This window comes from Pseudorasbora parva, chromosome 22 (assembly GCF_024679245.1).
Source record: "Pseudorasbora parva isolate DD20220531a chromosome 22, ASM2467924v1, whole genome shotgun sequence".
Classification (NCBI taxonomy): Eukaryota; Metazoa; Chordata; class Actinopteri; order Cypriniformes; family Gobionidae; genus Pseudorasbora; species Pseudorasbora parva.
Genome location: NC_090193.1, coordinates 16,335,461 through 16,354,584, shown reverse-complemented (window position 1 = coordinate 16,354,584; position 19,124 = coordinate 16,335,461). Strand labels below are relative to the sequence as shown.

At 36.7% G+C, this 19,124-nt stretch overlaps 2 protein-coding genes and 1 long non-coding RNA gene across 5 annotated transcripts in view; all 3 read left to right on the top strand.

Annotated features, from left to right (window-relative positions):
* Positions 1–12,402, top strand: part of homer3b (homer scaffold protein 3b) — a 41,509-nt gene extending 29,107 nt beyond the window's left edge. For both annotated transcript variants that reach the window (XM_067431202.1, XM_067431201.1), the window contains 4 exons: positions 7,650–7,806; positions 10,083–10,193; positions 10,864–10,944; positions 11,072–12,402. In XM_067431202.1, coding sequence (XP_067287303.1) covers positions 7,650–7,806; positions 10,083–10,193; positions 10,864–10,944; positions 11,072–11,257 — 535 coding nt within the window. In that variant the 3' untranslated portion in view covers positions 11,258–12,402. The remainder of the gene's footprint in view (positions 1–7,649; positions 7,807–10,082; positions 10,194–10,863; positions 10,945–11,071) is intronic.
* LOC137058050 (uncharacterized) lies at positions 2,136–4,188 on the top strand. The gene is made up of 3 exons (XR_010900578.1): positions 2,136–2,624; positions 2,885–2,977; positions 3,924–4,188. It is a non-coding gene; the product is annotated as an uncharacterized lncRNA (long non-coding RNA).
* Positions 12,403–14,100: 1,698 nt separating the features above from the next.
* Positions 14,101–19,025, top strand: si:dkey-13m1.5 (uncharacterized). Of its 2 annotated transcripts, none has more exons than XM_067431557.1 (9): positions 14,101–14,402; positions 15,013–15,517; positions 15,608–15,720; positions 15,806–15,906; positions 16,042–16,166; positions 17,491–17,603; positions 17,687–17,876; positions 18,196–18,284; positions 18,606–19,025. In XM_067431557.1, exons 1-9 carry the CDS (start codon positions 14,400–14,402, stop codon positions 18,744–18,746), a joined length of 1,380 nt encoding a protein of 459 aa, XP_067287658.1. In that variant the 5' UTR covers positions 14,101–14,399; the 3' UTR covers positions 18,747–19,025. The 2 variants fall into 2 exon arrangements, with proteins under 2 accessions (XP_067287658.1, XP_067287659.1); XM_067431558.1 differs by lacking the exon at positions 14,101–14,402 and adding an exon at positions 14,746–14,796.
* The last annotated feature ends 99 nt before the right edge of the window (positions 19,026–19,124 follow it).

Below are 19,124 nucleotides of genomic sequence, written 5' to 3'. Positions count from 1 at the left end.
ATTGTTACTGTTTATCTCAGTTCAGCAGAAAAAGCACTTTAGTAATGTTGAAATTAATGTATTTTCAGTGCAGATTTAGAGATGAAGGCATTATTTCATTCATCATATTTTTGTCAGACATGGCTACTGGTTGAATTAGATATTTTGTACCAATGCAACTTAAACAGAACAACCTCAAAATGAAATACATTTTGTGAAGGATTACCTATGTTTGCTTTAACAATATGAAAAGACATTCTTTATCTATATGAGAACATATTATATTTTGTTCAAAAGACATTTTAATCTACACTAATTTCTTTAGTCTGGCAAAAAGACATCAATTCATGTTTTTAGGTATATAATTGTCCGGACCTCGGCTGGTGAGGAAGGTTTTTTTCTGGACCCCAAGCTATTTTAGTTGAAGACCCCTGATGTATGGTGTGCTACAATATGGGTGCAAAATTAAGAAACTCGCCTTTATAGTTGTCCAAATGGAGTCCTTAGCAATGCAAATTACTACTAATAATACCCCTTCGATCTTTTTACAGTAGGAAATTTACAAAATATCTTCATGGGACATCATCTTTACTTAATATCCTAATGATTTTTGGTATAAAAGAAAAATGTATCATTTTAACCCATATTGTTGGCTATTGCCGCAAATATACCTGTTCAAGAGTCACACGTGTAGTTGCGGCATTATTTGGGGACAAACTTTAAATTGAATGTATTTTTTAATTTAATTTGTCTCATATTTTGTAATGGGGTACAGTAGCTTCACAGTTTGATATATATAGCCACTAATGTCTCACTCAGATGCACGTGAATCTAATCAATCCGCCTGATGTACTCTTCCTCCTCAGTGGTTTTCTGGGGTAATTGAGTTTAACTTAAGTCTTACAGATTCAAGCATGAAGTAATTCTCCATACAATCACAACATTTAATAATATGATGTTGAAAACATCACACAGCCTCAGATTCAGGAAGTCAACCTGCAAATGGCTTACAGTTGTCTCTGCAAAATAAATTTAAAATTGAACACAAAAGAAATGACATTATAAAACTTGTGTGTGGTGTTTACCGTCGGCTGCCAATTGTCTCAGGGTATCCGCGGGGTCTTGAAAAGTATTAAAAGGTGATAAATCAATTTTGGGAAAATTAAGACCCTTATAAAGTATTAAAAAGTCTTATCACGGCTTTATAAAGTCTTAAATTTTGAAAGTATTTTGTTCAAGCTTTGTCAAAAGAGTTTGACTCCAAAAAGTATTTATGAATATATTTATTTTCATCCCCATAAGTATTAAAAAACACCGGGGCGCTCAGTCTGAGATCGGCTCGGAGCGCGCGCGCCAGGGATGGACATTAGCGCTGCCACCAGCCAGACGCGGCTGATTTAGAGTTGTGGCGGGTAAACTCCCCAGACAGCATTTACATCTGTGCCAGATCCGTTTTCGAATCAGCAGATTCGCGCAGCAGTCACACTCACTATGCAGATCTGCACCAACTTTGCGCCAGACCTGTCTGTAGATTGAACTATGGCAGTCCGTCCGGCGGGCGCGGCGCCGATCCGGGGCAGCTGCGCAGACCATACGCGCCACAGCTGAATTGAGTCCGTTCGGCGGGTTGGGTGCCGAACCGGGGCAGCTGCGCAGACCATACGCGCCACAGCTGAATTGAGTCCGTCCGGCGGGTGTGGGCCGGACCCCAGCAAGAGCGTTCACGTTAAGTTTTTGTTCGTTTGGTTATTTTTTGGGGGAATCAAAAGTGGTACTCAGGCTCCCTTTAGTGGTACGCAGAGGAATCACTAATTTAAAGTCCCCTTTAACCCAGCGGGCACCTTGACGTCAATTTGACGTCAAATATTAGTCAAGACTTGACCAATATTCTGTAGGCCTATGCACCATTTTAAATTCAGTTTGGAAATTAATTTTTTCCAGTGTTAACTGGGTGAAAATCGGAAGTTAATCCCACACTTAAATTGGTTTTATGTATATGTAGGACAAAATTTTTGACGTTTAATTTACATCAAATCAACGTCATGTTTTAGACATCAAATTGACCTCAATATTTAGTAATTATTTCATTTAAGTTTATAACATTTTTCATGACTAAGGCCTTAAAATGCATCCATTTGGCACAGTTTCCTTCCGAGCCGTTTTGGATTTGTAAAATATTTGACATTAATCAATTTTTTTTAAATAGCTGCGTTTGCAAAAACAAAAACAAAAACATCCTAAATAATAAAAGTGCCATTATCACGTGGGGTGGCATTTTGCAGTAAAATGTAATGTGTTAATTATAGATGTGTCTGTAAATGCTGCGTGACTTGAAGTGTTTTGGTTTTAATGTGCGTGCGCATTGAACAGTCGAGAAGATTTCAAACACTGAAGCGTCGCAGAGTTGCCATGGATACGATGCAGCAGCAACCGACAAACTACAAAACTCCCTCTGTTGTTTTTCCCCCACTGCTTTCAGGTGAGTTTATTTTCTCTAAAGTTACACAAACAATACACACAGCTTTTCCTAACACTTTTCTTACGTGTAATTGACACTCTTCTGTTGAATATTTACTTTATAGAAATGTAATGTTATTAATTGTCTTCGAGAAAGTTCGTTAGCATCCCAACTGTTTTCAGAGCAGGTAAGTTAAGTTAACGTTAACAGTTAACGTAACTTAAGCTCTTATTAATAAAATGTGTTCTTTTAATAACATATTTATGGGTAGATTAGAGCCGAGGTGTTGAACTTGACAGTTTTGTAAAGGTTTTGCTGGAAATTGAATAGGTCATTAGGGCTTATTCATTTAATGTTAGTTAAATGTGTGCGCTGTTAATCGATGAATGCGAAAAATGCGAATGTGAAACTGGTTAAAATATATATACAAATGTTCTGTGATTTCAGGAGGGACAAAGTAACCACTATAACATTACAGCAATTATCCCAAGATTACAACATTTCTGGAGGAAGCTGCTGACAGAGAAGTAGGAAACACAGGTGAGCTGATAAAGTTATAATCTCTGATCAAGTAAAAAATAATGTTTTACCAATATTTTCCACCTATAATATCACCATACATCTATCTTCTTTTTATTTTCTCAAATTATTGGTTTTATTTATTTTGTTTTAGAAGGCTTTGACATCCAAACGTAAGTGACACTGTATGAACAATATTAAAGGTGCACTATGTAGTATTTATATATGTGTTATATATTTTGTTCAGTTGAGTTCTTACAATATCCCAAATGTTTCCAACTATTTGTAAATTGTGAGAAAATTGCTATTTTAACCAAGGACCCGTGGCGTTTCAGCATAGCGTTTGAGGGAGTCACCTGTCAATTGCGTCATATCTGTGCCTCGGCAGAAGCGCTTTACTCTTAGCAGTGTGAACAAGTGAATGCATAGAGTAACGTAATAACATAATTTTAAAACACACTCAAATGTATCTAATATGATAAACAGAGGCGCATACTCATGACCGGAAAAGCGGAAATGGTGCACAGAACAGTGTTCCATCCCGTCATGATAAAAGTCCCGGTGCTCACGAGGCGTGTGTTGTTCATCTCATTAACAATCGCTCCAGCAACCTTGCTAAGCTCCACAACACTTGGACCTGCTCTGCTTCCTACTACATTAATGTTAATAATCACATTCATGAATGAGTCCTATCCCGATTCTTTTCCACCGGCTGTGAGATGAAGACTATATGGCCCAAGGTTCTGCTCTTAAACTTGGCATCATCAAACTACGCCTTTGTTTTTTGCTTTGCATTACATCATGTATAACCTTGTGCACACAGAAAGTATAACACTAGCTTTAAAGAGGTTAAATTACTTTGTGAATTGCTATGTTACTACAAATGATGGTTGATGAAAGTCTTATTTATGCTCTACTTTAAATGATGTGAAACAAGTAATACAAAATATGCTCCATCTTCATTCAGGTTCTGTACAGCAGTCAGGCCCAGCATCTTCAGAGGCTGATATAAAACATCTCATGAAGAACCATCTTCGAGCTGCTCCCAACAGAAATGAGGGAATGGGACGCCAAAATGGTCAGACAGCAATTGATCTGTGTTCAGATTCAGATTAGGAAATTGTTCAGAAATTGTATTTAATGTGTGTATTGTGTCTGACCTCAGCGTATTTCCCTATTGTACACCACAGTGATAAATATATATTGTGTGTGTGTGTGTGTGTGTGTGTGTGTGTGTGTGTGTATGCTTGTTTTTGTGAAATATGAGGACATTACCCATGTCCTCACTTTTCAAAAGGCTTATAAATCATACAGAATGAGTTTTTATAAGAAAGTAAAATGCAGCATGTTTCCTGTGATGGTTAGGTTTAGGGGCAGGGGCAGTGTAAGGGGATAGAAAATACGGTTTGTATGATATGAAAACTATTACGCCTATGGAATTTTTTTTTTTTTTTTAATGTTCTAATTTTTTACACTGTTTATTTAAAGGGATACTTCACTTTTTTCATATTAAACTATGTTATTCCCTTAACTAAAATGAGTTGATATATACCTCTTTCGTTCAACACGAATAGTTGAACGACCAAGTATGGTGACACAAAGAAAAGGAAAAGTGCCACATTTTATTTTTTGTCCTCATACTTGATCGTTCAACTATTGGTGTAACTGTATTTAAATAGGGGAAACTTCTACTTGATCTCTGTTTGGTACAATAGTGAATGAACTGGGCTTAGTGGGCTAAGCTAAATGCTATCAGATCGTCACCACGCGTCAGAGAGATTAAGAGCACACACTGAGACGAGAGAGGTATGTATCAACTCGTTTTAATTAAGGTAATAACAGTTTAATATGAAATAGCGGTGAAGTATCCCTTTAAATTTGAGTTATGTTGTTATATTTTCCACTATTATTTAGATTTTTTTATTATCAGTATTATTAATGTTCATATATGTATTATTATTTATGTTCCTATCTATTATTTATATTCCTACACTGTCAGAAAAAAAGGTACATTGCTGTCACTGGGGTGGTACCCTAAGTAGGGCTGTGGCAGTTTTTTGCTGTGCCAGTAAACATGCATGACCAAGGGGGTAATCTAGCGCTCGGAAAGCGTTCCCCCCATAGGGGCGGCCATTGCTAACCAAGCCATCACCTGCTGTTAGCGTCCCTTTGACTCCCATTCATTTTTGAGTCACTTTGACAGTGAATAACTTTACATCTGAGGCGTTTAAAGACTCCATTTGTCCATTGTTTATTTATAAAGAAACACGACAATGCATAAAAGGCTCCGTTACCTTGTATCTTACATTATCGCCCGTAGAAGCTGTTTTTGTAAAAATCGATTGCGTCATAACCAACGCGACTCTGTGGCACAGTTGAGAAATTACCTTATAGACAGGAGGAGACGCTCAGAGACGGGAAGTTTGTGCCTCTAATTGACCTCATTTTCCGCCGTTGACGTCTATGGGATAGCTCTGTCCATTTCTTTTACTGTCTATGTGCATGACAACCGCACCACCGCGGTAGAGCGCCACCGCGGTGCCTGAGTAGCACCGGCTGTGGTCAGCTAAACAATTTTTTTTGTATGTGAATGCTGTTTTACGTGGATATTATGACATGAGTGAAGCACAACGCTTTATTTACTAAATAAATAATAGGTTCGCAATTAAATGTTACCTCGCAGCCAAGGAAACATAATGCTGAAGATTATACTTTAGATTTATACTTAGACTATACCAAAGAGATACTTAATTTACATCTCTTTAAGATTTGGGAAAATAAATATGAGATTCCATGTCCAGTAGAATAAAATAGAGTAAGCCTATTCGGGAAATCGGGTGACTAGATTGGAAAACTCAAAGCTTAAATTTGTCTCACTTCACAATGTTTACCTCTCCTGTTTGACATGAATGTTGTTTCCTTGGCTGCGAGGTAACATTTAATTGCGTACCTATTATTTATTTAGTAAATAAAGCGTTGTGCTTCACTCATGTCATAATATCCACGTAAAACAGCATTCACATTCAAAAAAAAATGTTTTTGGTTTGGCCGACCACAGCCACCACGTTACTAATACATGCTCTTAAAGTACCGATATGTACCTTTTTATGTTACTAATATAGGGGTGAGTAAGGTACAAAGGTGTACCTTTTCACTTTTGTACCTTCGGGTACTGCCAATGACAGCACTGTACCTTTTTTTTTCTGAGAGTGTAGCTCTGGCAATATTGTATGATTTATGTCAATAAAGCAATTTTTTTATTTGAATTTACAAAATCCAGTATTGTATGAAATGTATGTATGTATGTATGTATGTATGTATGTATGTATACTGATTAATAAAAGTATTATTATTAATTTTGTGTCATTATTTTGGTGGTCAAGAAAACATCAATGTGTGGATGTCAAATTGACGTTTAGTTTTTGACATCAATTTGATTTGCATTTTGCCCGATCGCACCCAACAAATGTGCTGTAAAATGTGTGCACATTAATATTGTGTTCAAAATAGGTTTTACTTGGTTTTGTATTTATTTATTATATATATTTTTTTGTCATTTGAATACTTAACATTAATCTTTTTTCTCTCACTTGATTATATATTGGTTGGCATTGTTTTGTGTTTTCTTTTTTTTCATCTGGATTCACGTAGATGGTTGTTGACCGTTGTTCATACTGTTCTCTTTTTGCCTTTTTAAAATAAAATAAAAATATTTTGAAATGTACAAATTGTGTGGGCCGTGTTTGTCTGATAGCTTAAATATGCATCACAGACCAGGGCCAGATGAGCCCCAGATGTAAAATATGAGTAGCGGATCTGGGCCAGATCCGCACCACACGTCATGGCTTTAATAACTGTACTGGGCCAGTTCTGGCCCAGATCTGTCTCTGATCCGTAATTCCAACCTGTTCCGGTATTGGGCCGTTGGAAAGGATGACCCCGGCCCAGGTCCGTTTAGCGGACCTGCGCCAAATGCTAATGAAGACCTGGCCCAAATCTGGCCCAAATACATTTTGCTGTCTGGGTCGCTTCACCTACCGAGCTGTTTCACCTCTTTGTAAACTTTATTCAATGCATGCGAGTGCTGCCGTATGTGCGCATATAACCAGTCGTTTTCTCCGTCGTCACTCGGGTGAAGACGCGCTGTGAGACTCGTGCGCGCTGAGAGAAGATCTGACGCTGTGCATCATCCGAGAGCGCGCGCTCGTCTCACAGCGCAAATATTGAGTTCTCTTTCAAGTCTTGCGCTTAAACGGACAAACTCACACAAGAAGTATGTCAGCATGTCCATCTTGATGAGTATCCTAGCAGACATAGTCTGAATGTGCCTTAAGTGAACTGTATAGTATGCACAGTCGAGAAAGACGAGCATATCCCTGCATCAGGTCTTAAAGGCGCAGTAGCCTTTACTGCTGCCTGAGTGATGTCCTTATATTTAGTTTGACATATTTAGTTTCACAAAATTGGGCTACGATAGAGATTTTAAGTCTACATTCGACTAAAACTGTTTATTAAAGGTTTGTTTGCCGATTAGAACTTGAAGGTCTTAAAATATGTTGAGAAGGTCTTTAAAAAGTCTTAAAAAGGTATTGAAATTAACTTCAGGATTCCTGCATATACCCTGTGTCTTTACCGCAGGTTCCAGAAGGAAAAACTTTGTAAAACTGAACCCCAGATGTTGGTTTGTTAACAGGTCGATATGCGAGAGAAACTCGGAGGCAGAGCTGTTTTCTCTTCGGGACAGCAACGCTAAGCTTGTAGCCGCTCTTCAAGATGCTAACAGCAGCATTGAACATTGGAAAACACAATTAGCCGAGTATCAGGAAGAAACAGATCGCCTCAGAGAGCAGGTGAGCAATGTTGAAGAAATGTTTCACCCAAAAATGTAGAAAAATGTACTTGTATAAACTAATATAATGTATTTTACTGGAAAGTTTAAAGCTCATAACCATTAATATTTTGTTGTGATGTACTTGAAGTGCAGTGTTATGTTGCATCTTGCAGTATTTGTCCTGAAAAGTAACCTCAATAAATTTAAGGTAATTCCTATTTTATGTTATATTATATTGTTTACAATATTAACATTAAAAGCACACTTTTTATAACTAAAATAACAGTAAAGGGTACCAAAAAAAATGAATTCCCAAAAATGAAAAACTGAAAAAATGTAATTTGCAAAAATTAAAAACTGATTTTGGGAAAAAATAAAATGGATTTTATAGGGCCCTAGATATGTCGGCTGTGTCTTCCTGTTTCAGTGGAAATTATGTCAACACAATGAATAATGCTGCATGTTTGAAAGCACTTCAGTGGGTCTGTAAATGTTCACAAGAGTTTTGGGAGATCCAAGGTGAGGTTCCAGATCCGTTTTTCCACATTGCTGCTTTTTGAGGACCACATAAAAATAACGTCCAAGTTAGACATTCTCATGTGTTAACAATTTGTTTTAGCAGTTGCTCAAGCAAACTGAATATTTTCCCTTAGGCAGTCTTTGGCAGCATTTTTACATAATCATACATTAATGATTCCACAACACTTTGAAGGTCTACTGAAGCAAACATCAACCAGGTGACGTATATAGTTCAGGTCTTCTGAGAGCGTGCGGAGGGATATTTTTAGGAAAAGACAATACGCCTTCATTGCCCGGAACAGAAGGAAGACAAATGACCGTGGGGAAAATGAGACCACTAAGTTTCTCTCTAACACAAACCGAAAAAAAATGGCTCAGAGTTGTGACAGTGCTAAAAGCTCCAGTGCAGTGATGTCCTGCTTTACTTTCACCTTTAGGGGTGAACATGAGTGTAGCGTTTCCTGCGAATTATAACGACCCCTGAAGAAAAGATGCTCAGTCACAGAAATCATGGCTCTGTGGAAAATAGTGTGGTAGTGATTGGAGAAAACACTAAAGGGATAGTTCACCCAAAAATTTAAATTCTTTCATTATTTACTTACCCTCAGAATATTCAAAAAGAAAATATTTTGAGTATGGGTAACCAAACAGTTTATGGGCCCCATTGACTTCTATAGTATGGGACAAAAAATACCATGGAAGTCAATGGGGTTCATCAACCCTCAAGGGGTTTGTTTACTGACATTCTTTAAAATATATTCTTTTGTGTTCAGCAGAAGAAATAAATTCAGACAGTTTTGAAGCAACTTGAGGGTGACACTTTTTTTCACATAAAAACTAAAAGCAACAACAAAAAAGAATTTTCATATTTAAGAATTCTGAAAGGTTATCTATAATGAAAAGAATATGTGGGATTGAACTTGTAGAGATGGTCTTTTCTTTTTTGTATTTATTAGGAGTGCAAAACTTAAAACATAAATATAAAACACAACAACAAAACACAAAAACAACAATAAAACAGCAGTAATAGAACAACAATAAATAAAAAGCAGAAATGACAAATAATAGTAATAGTAGATGTATTTATGTAATAATAATAATATTTTGTGATGACTGCAACAGTAATATCAGTAATAATAATAACAGTAATAATAACAATAATGATACTAAAGAAGATGGTGATAAGTTGTGTTGACGGAGATGGTCTTTACGTAAAACCTTACGTAGTTTGGCAAAATTATCCAAATTTTGTCCATTAAATCCAAGTCATGCGGTGTGACTAACGTGAGGGGAGGGGTTACTTCAAGTTGTGAAATGTTGTGATGCTCCAAAAAAAACACAAATATTAATATTTTGTGATATGTATGTATGTAAGTTATTGTTAAATATATTTTTACTTAATGGTTACACCACATGACATTAAATTTACACTTTCTTGAAACAACTTGAAAGCTGTTTGGTAACTATTTTACATTGTCCTTGTACTTACTGTAGTAATAACAGGAAACCATACATAATTACATGCAACTACATGTTAAATAATATTACTCAATACTTAATCCTTGTAGTTACGTTGTAATGAAGATACCTTTTCAGAACCAAGTGAAACCAACATGAATAAGAATTGGCACATGTGGTTTAAACTAGATTTTTATTGGACAACATGGCACATTCTCAGTTTTTGTCTGAGATTTTATACAGTTGGGGACTGATGGTTCTACCGGAGTTTGATGAGAGAACTTGGAATAGCTGTAGTCTTCTGGTTTCATATTTCAGGTTGCAGACCTGGAGGCTCAGAGCGGGGTTTCTGCTTCCACTGAGACGGGGAATGAGGAGCTCACACAGTCTGTGGCAGAGATGGAGGCCCTTATCAAAGCTAAAGATGAGGTCAAGATTACTTTATATTATGTAATAGCAGTGCTAACTGACACGGCAAGAGATTCCAGTCGTGTCCCAAATGAAGCACTATATGAACTTTAAACTATGCACTGAACCATCTAGTGTATGAATTTAATATGGTTTTGTCATCAAACATTAGGGTCTGATACCCCCCCCCCCCCCCCCCAACACACACATACACACACACACACACACACACACACACACACACACACACACCACCACCACCACCACCACTATGTAAGGGAAGCTTGCACAGTTGAATCAATTGACCAACATTCCTCACTTTGTTTTTGCAGGGTATCATCTGTGCATCTAAAGTGGATTTTTTTTGTTTGTGTGGGATTTCTAAACGCACAACTCACATTATTTATACTATAAAACAGCACAGAATAGTACATAACTTGGGACGCACCTTTCTTCTTTAGACTTTGACACATCAAAACTATATAGGGAATCCCATTATATTCAATAGCACTGTCACAGCCACTCCAGACCCTGTATTTCCAACATTTTTAACCATGTGCATATGTATATAAACAGCCCGTTTAAAACCAATGCATTTCCATTGAAAATGAAGTAGAACTCCTTTTACATTTCACTTGTAAGATGAATAAGTTAGTAAAGCATATTCCTTATTTAAAAATGGTCATTACAGGAAATAAAGACTCTGCGGGGCAAGAAACCAGATTTTGGTGAGCTCGAGAAAGAAAGGGAAGAGGCCATTCAAAGGATGCAGGTACATGTCTTTATTCACTTTACTGCTAGGTGGGTACAACAGAAGTATTTACACTAGCTTCAGAGTTCACGGTATAAATATGATTATGGTTTAGTGACCTAAGAATGTTTGTTTTCCTTGGCATTAGGACCTGGAAGTGAAGAACTCTGAGTTGGAGAAACGAGTGCAAGCAGTAGAGAGCGATTTAGCTTCCTCCCAGGATGCCCGGAACAGGGCGGAGATTGCGATGCAAAAGGTCATTGAAACTTTAGACGTCAAGATCTTCGACTTGAGCGACCTGCGACAGAACCTAGCCAAGCTCCTGGACAATTGACCGCTTCGGTTGGACAAACATTGTATGGCAAAACCACCAATATGAGGAAGAGGAGAACCTGTTCTCAACTGGAATCTTTCCAAGCTGCACAACTCGACATTTCGTCATGGTACTAGAGAGGTGATAAGTAACACTACAATATTTGCATTTATGTTCCACGTTTGCGTCCTGAAAGCTGAAAAAGCCATCGTGTTAACTTACCAGTTGTTTCGCGCTCATTCAACGGAGCCTGTTTGATTAAAATAGTCACAAGGAATACCATAGAGAACTGTCCAAAAGACTAGCTTATTTTAGACCTGTTTATTGGTACTAGAGATCAACATTGAAATTGTTGTTGAGATCTGTGATTTGGTTGTGAGTTGTGACTAGGTTTCTAAATGAGTAATTAGAGTAAGACTTTGAACAGAACATTCTGTAGATATAAGCTACTGTTAAATGTAGTTATTGGTATTCTTGTTAGATGCATAACTAGACCTGAAGAATGAAGATATCTCAATATTTACGGACACCAGCATGTCTCTGTTAGGACATTTAATGGCTTGTTGAACGCAGTTTCTCTTACATGCCTCATAAAATTTGCTCAATGCAGGGCTCTGCAATTGACAACAAGAAGAGCAGGGAATTTGATGCACATAGAACTAACAAAACATTATATTTCTCTTAGTAACAAATGATAATATGAGTGAATGATTAACCTTAACTTCCATTTTTCATTAACTAATTTATTCATCATTTTTAACTAATCTGCTGCAGTCTCCATTCTAAATCTACCTAAAAAGCTGGGATCAACTGGTTTGCACAGTACTTCAATTCAATTTTCACTGTCTTGATTCCATTAGTTCAAAATGGCACTTCTAACTGCAACAACCCTTTAGGAAAAACACTTTAGACTTCTTATAAACCACTATCGGTTTCAGTATGTCAGCATGCATCTTTATACCAACCTTTATACTACGTAGTTCATTCTTTGTTTAAAAAAAACATGTATTTTAGTCTAAACATTCACTTTAAGTGTTGATTTTTCTTTGCTTTGACATCCGCCCTGTAACCTCAAAAACATTTGCACATATACTATTTTTCTATTGTGTGCCTGTTGTTTGTTGTTTTATATGAATTCCCAATAAAAGTATTTGCTTCAGTGTACACGTCCTTTAATTTAATTGTTGTTTCCCAAACCTAAAACCCTCCAAGATAGCCTTTATGATGCTTTATGAAGAATGATTCTTAGACAACTTATTAGATTAAGTTACATTGGCATGAAGTACAAATCAATAAATGCATAAAGTACTGCACTGCTTGCTTTATCATTTGTTTTGGTGTAATATTGAATTGTGATAATTATGGTGCATTTTGAAGCAGTGTTGCTATGTTTTTTTTGTTTTTTATAAAATGGGATCTAAAGTAGCTTTATTGCTTTATTATAATTTGAATGAACAGAGAATTAAAAAATGGTGGGCTTTACCCACAATTTGAAAACATTAAATACTTATAAATGTTATCTGTGAATATGTTAACCTGTAACTATGAAGGATTCTTAATGACAATCTGTATGTGTAGCTTCAAGAGAATGAGCATGTTATTTATTTTATTTTTATTCATTTATAATAATGTATCATTCAATTATTTATTCATGTCCTTTTTTCTGTTCCTTATAATTTATTTGCTCTTTCCTGGCTTTATTTTTTAGTTTGATTTTATACATTTCTGGTTTTAAGGAATAGTGGTTTTCATGAAAGAGGACGTGTCCATTTCCACTTTTAAACATCACAGGATGATGTTGTAAAGCAGTTAAGCATTGCTACATACACAAGCATTAAAACATACACAACTCAGATTATTCTATAATACTGCATCCATCTTTTCATCCTCGCTTCATCTCCACTTTCTGTTATTTTACGGCTTCCTCTGTCTCAGGCTGTTGACTGGTTATAGGTGTCAGACAAAACACTGCTGACAGTTTTGGATACCAGACAAAAATGATGTCTTCTGACAGGATCTGGTAAAGACTGGATCAATCTAGCAGGGGAGGCCTATCCTTTTTCTTGTTTTAGTTGTTTTTTTGGTGAAAATGGAAGATTTCATATTTATAAAATTCCCAGTTGTTAATTTAATTTTAAATTCCTGGCATAGGGATTCAGTCCTTGGATATTTAAGTTATGTTTTGGAATCACTATAACTCTAATTGCAGTTGACCAAGACTTGGATATTTAAAAGGTTATTTAATACAAGCAAAATAACAACTTTATTCAACAATTTCTTCTAGCCTGTGTCAGACTTTTATGCTGTTGACATAATGTAAATTATTTAATTCACCCAGAACCCAAGCTTACCATTGGCTGATGCTGTTTATGTGAGCACAAGGCATGCACCAGTAGTAAAACTATGAAGCTGCACTGTTTTGTTTACACTGAGTCAACAGCATAAGAGTCTGACAGACTAGAAGAAATTGCGTAATTTTGTTTGATTTTTGCGCATGAAAAGTACTTATTGCTTCATAAAATTAATATTGAACCACTGTAGTCACACGGACTGTTTTAACAATGTCTTTACTACTTTTCTGGACCTTAAAGGTGTCATTTGCTGTTTATGTAGGGGTCAGAGAGCTCTCCGATGTCATCAGAAAAAATGTAGTTAACGTTAGTTCAACCAAAAAATTTAATTAGCCCATAATTTACTAACCCTCAAATCTTCCTAGGTGTACATGACATTATTCTTTCAGACGAATAATATTTTGAATAATTCTTTGTTCAACTTCTTTATTAAATGTCTTTTATATTCGTTTTATTAAAAATATATTGGCTCAAAACTTTATAACCGAACGTTGCTCTGTTTTTACGCGCGTAAGCATTTTGAACTGAGGGGGCTGGGCGCTACACTTTTTTTCCTTCAGTTGAATAAGTTGAATCGCCAGAAACTAGATAATTGACTTTGTCTTAAATATGGATATTTTTCTCACACAAACGCATCAACTCGCTTCAAATTACCTTCATTACCCCTCCCGGAGCCGTGTGGAGCAGTTATATGATGGATAGCCACTTTTAATGGACATGATAAAAATCGGAAAAGCCAGGACATCTTTAATATAACTCCGATTTTACGTTATTCGTATGAAAGAAGAATGACACGCACCTAAGATGTCTTGATGGTGAGTAACGTTAAATCTTGAGATAATTTTTGTGTGAACTAAACCTTGGGTGTATTATTGTTTTGGGGATCCTTACTGCCTGATTGCAGTTGACCCAATACCGCCACCTACTGAAGAGTAATAAAAGCCCTCAAGCTATTAGTATGATTGCTCTGATTATTACTCCATATCGAATTAAAAAACAAACAAACAAACAAACAAAAGATGTGGGGGGTTCATTAAGCGTCCCACGATGTGTTAAACCACCTAGACATCTCCAAATAACATGAGCAACGTAGAGACCCGGTTGTCTTGGAAAACATTTAATAATTAATGTCTCCACAACAAAATTGAAAAGCCCCCCTTTGTCTTTGCTTTGTGTATATGGACAAGAACTTAGCAAGAATACAAAAAGGTAAAATAATTTAATGTTTTATGTAAACATATAGCTCAATGTAAAGTTGTATACATTTCTTCAACATGTTTTAATTCGAAAGGCATTGGCGGGGACTGTGACATCATAGATGCTTCGATTGAGCGCTTCGAGAAGAGATTTTGTGATTTGGTTTCAATAGATTTCAGTCGCACATTTTCGCTTTTTTAAAGCTTTCAACGTGTATTTACTCTATAGCTACGCTATATGAAGATGATTCAGTCAAGGATTTCAAATGTTCCGTTTTTGGATGGAGCAACCGGCATGTATAGAACAACGAACAAGAGCCACTTCAAATCAGTTGACAACACCACTCTGCAGAAAAGAGAGGGGCCTATTATCCTTCAGCCTGTGTCAGCACTTTTACAGCATGTCGGCCAGAATTACATGGGAAACTACCAGACAGAGACAGCCTTGTCCTTCCCATCTCATCAACCAACCCATGTCATCCAGCCGATGTTAACCCACCTCACCATGCAGAGAACCAACTTTCAAATGCATTCTGAGAACAGCTGTGGCGACTTTGAGACCACTCAGTCAGACTTCAAGCCCCTGCCGAAGTCTGCAGCCCAAATAATACGTCCCACCACCGCAGTCAGGTTAGGTCTGCCAGGGAGCAAATGTCCTGGAACTACATACATATCCAATTACACCAAACATGAAGTGTCCCCAGTCCTCAAGGCAAAGGCTGCAGCGAACACAGGTAGCCTACTGCACACCAAAGTCCCTTTATCTATAGTAGTACTTTTGTATTTTATGAGTGGATATAAGATATTGTTTTTGTATCAATAAGGTGTCGGATCAAGTCTGAACACAGACAAAAAGGACCAATTCAGCTCCAGTTATCACGAGCAGTTCAAGTACAGATGGTGTCCTACTCCTCCTCCTCTTCCGTCTGCAGAGAAGGTAATTCTATATCATTTGCTGTAGCGTCAGAGAGCACCAATGATGCTGCGGTTCAATAACATCTTTCATTCTGTCTTTCATTCAGCAACGAATTCAGTATTCATCCGTAGCAATGGGAGACCGAGAAAAGATACTGAACAGACAAACAACATATTCCAACTCTTTCAGTCATTTAGGCGCCAGCAGGTACTGATAACCTTCCCGCATAAAGACAAAACACATAAAACCTAACAGGAAAGCTCTAGAAATAACATTTGATCACACCTTCTTTTCAGTATACATCAGATAAACCTAAAACCTTTTTTTTTTTTTTGTCAACAGCTTTGCTAAATACAGGGAATGTCTGCTTCCCAAGATAAATAAATCTCAGCCCATCAACCTCCGGGAACTTGCTGATGATAAATGGATAACAACCTCAACCGAAGAATTTCCTGCACGCAAATGTGGTATGTACAATAATTGTATGCCGTGTTTTTTTTCTTCTGCCTTATAACTATTTAAACTATAAACAATTTTAAGCATTACCATAAAATTTGAATGAAATGCAATATTTAAATGCATTTTCAGATTAAATATTATTTTTACATTATTATTATTATTACATTTTATTTAATGACTTATTGGCATTCATTCTTAATTCTGATTTTTTAAGACATTCATATAGAAGTATTTTATTTATTATTTAATTTCAAGGGCTTTATGTGTGAAATTCTATAGCTACCTTTACAGTATATTCCTTACAAGGGGATCATCATATTTGAGTGTTTAAAAAACCCTGATCTAACACTTGTATTTGGCCCACTTCAGAGTTGTTCTCTTTTTTTTATTTTTTTTATCTAAGCCGGATTTATCTGTTCACTGGCTTTCTGTGCATGTTAAAGGGTTAGTTCACCCAAAAATTAAATTGATGTCACTAATGACTGACCCTAATGTCGTTCCACACCCGGAAGACCTCCGTTCATCTTCATGACACAGTTTAAGATATTTTATATTTAGTCTGAGAGCGTATGGAAGTGTATGCACACTATACTGTCCATGTCCAGAAAGGGAATAAAAACATCATCAAAGTAGTCTATATGTGACATCAGTTAGTTAATTAGATTCTCTTGAAGCCTCGAAAATATATTTTGGTCCAAAAATAACAGACTCTACGATTTTATTCACAATTGTCTTCTCTTCACTGTTTTTTTTTTTTAAATCCTCAAAGATTCGAACGGTTATGAATCAGTTTATCGATTCATGATTCGGATCGTGTGTCAAACTGCTGAAATCATGTGACATTGGTGATCCGAATCATGAATTTTGGCTCTTTACTCGTAATAAATGTAATCTGACTGCTGCTGTGACACTCATTTGGCTCACACTATATTGAGCAGACACATTCAGTTTTTAATTATAGTGTCTGTTCTGTTTTATTACTATGAAAATGAAAACAACTGTACATTTTATGGCTTTTCTCAGTCTAGAAGGCACCAAATTTAAAAATTATTTTACATTTATACTACATAAACGACCCTGTTTAAATACACATTCATCTTCCCAGTGCTGAAGTACCCCTTTAAGGGAAAAGCACAGCATAAGCCAGCAGATGGCGCCATTTCAAATATTCTTAAATAACTTATGTGAATTTTTATGTAGACTCAATAATCAACATGCTTTCAGCTTATGTTTTACATTCATCACATACTGGGCAAATCAACATATTAGCACATATACATCAAGTGTATCGTTTCCCCCCTCCCAACTTAACCTCATGTTTGTTTTCACCAGGCCCTATTCACCTAGAGCGCAGATGCCCGACCCTCAGCTCTGTGTTCAAAGGAGAGGTACTTGAGGGCAACCAGGAGAGACTGTCAACAACAAACCAGAGCTTCTTCCCAAAGGTGTGACCTGTTGCAACTCGCCTCTTGCTTGACGATCTAAATACAGTGTGTCTTTCCTAACCGAGTTGTGTTTGCCCTATCAGATTGACCATACACAGTTCCCAGTGCATGTGGACGGATCCAATATCCGGAATTTTAGTGATGTAAAATTCGGGTGTCTTGATCTGGCTGGACAGTTCTACAACACGACATCACAGGAGCAGTTCACACCAAAGGAAGTGGACCGTCCCAAGATGGCCAATTTCCCACCTAGCCATGTGCTGCTTGAGCAAGGTACCTTTGGTTTATTAACGTGCATTTTCACATTGTATAGTCACCTAAAATGACCTGTTCTCATTATACCTTTACTTAGCTGCTGTAGAGCTATTTCTACCTGATCTGATTTTTAAAACTAAATATTGGCAGGTTGGTTCAGTTATATTTAAAAAAAAATGTTACTACATCAAGATTATTTTTAGGTTACCCTCCACTAAAAAGACTAAATAATATTCTTTAAGAAAATTAATACATACTCCTAAAATATTTTGTTAACAATCTCTAATATAATAAAAAAAAAATGTATATCAAGTATTTCTCTGATCTTGTTTTTTAGAGCCAGATCGGATGTTTACAACTGTGCAAAAAGATTTTGTCCCCCTGAACTCCAGAAGACAGGAACTGAGCCCTAGCCAGCTTCAACAGGTAAAATATTTCAATTTCACACAGATAAATTCCAGCTCACTGGTTTCCCATTTATTCTGCAGTCCATGAAAAGTAAACATAGACATTGGTCGGGTTTTAAACTGTCTGTAGTTGTGAGATGGGTCTTGGCTTTCCTGGTGGTGCCAAAGTTCGGTTGAAACCATGTGATAAGTAGTTTTGGGGGTTAAACAGTATAATAGCTGTTCAAGTACCTTGTCAGCAACTGTAAAGGCCGGGACACACCAAGCCGATGTAAGGGAGGTGTTATAAGTTTACTAAGTTTTAAAGCTGATCTTGACCCTTGTACTAATCTATTTCTAGGTTAAAGACAGTCATATCAAGCCCCGGCACAGCAAACATGACTTCAGGACAACGCACAACGAAGCTTTTGTGCCCAAGCCCTACTGCAAGGCATTCCTGGACAACCCACCCCTTCAACACATCAGCCATATGCCGTTTTAAGTAGTAAAACATATTAAATAAAATAAAAAGTTCTGCACTAAACAAATGTAGAATTTATTCAAATCTTAGCACAGGAAAATTCGATGAAATCCTTCCTCAGTGCATCATACACTGGTCAACGGATGATCTTATATGCGAGTCTATGAGTATTATCAGGTGTGTGTATGCTTTATATAGAACCTTAAAGGTTCTATAGAAATAGAAAATAGATTTAGAAATTTACTTTTTTCCTTTGTAGTGGACATATTTTAGTGAATGCCTCTGACAACATACATGTCACAGTTTGCTGTAAAGAGCACATTTAGGGCTTTTCTGAGATGCCAAATGTTTGGAAGTTTCACAATGACAACTGCCGCTCTGGACTATAAAAATTGCTAA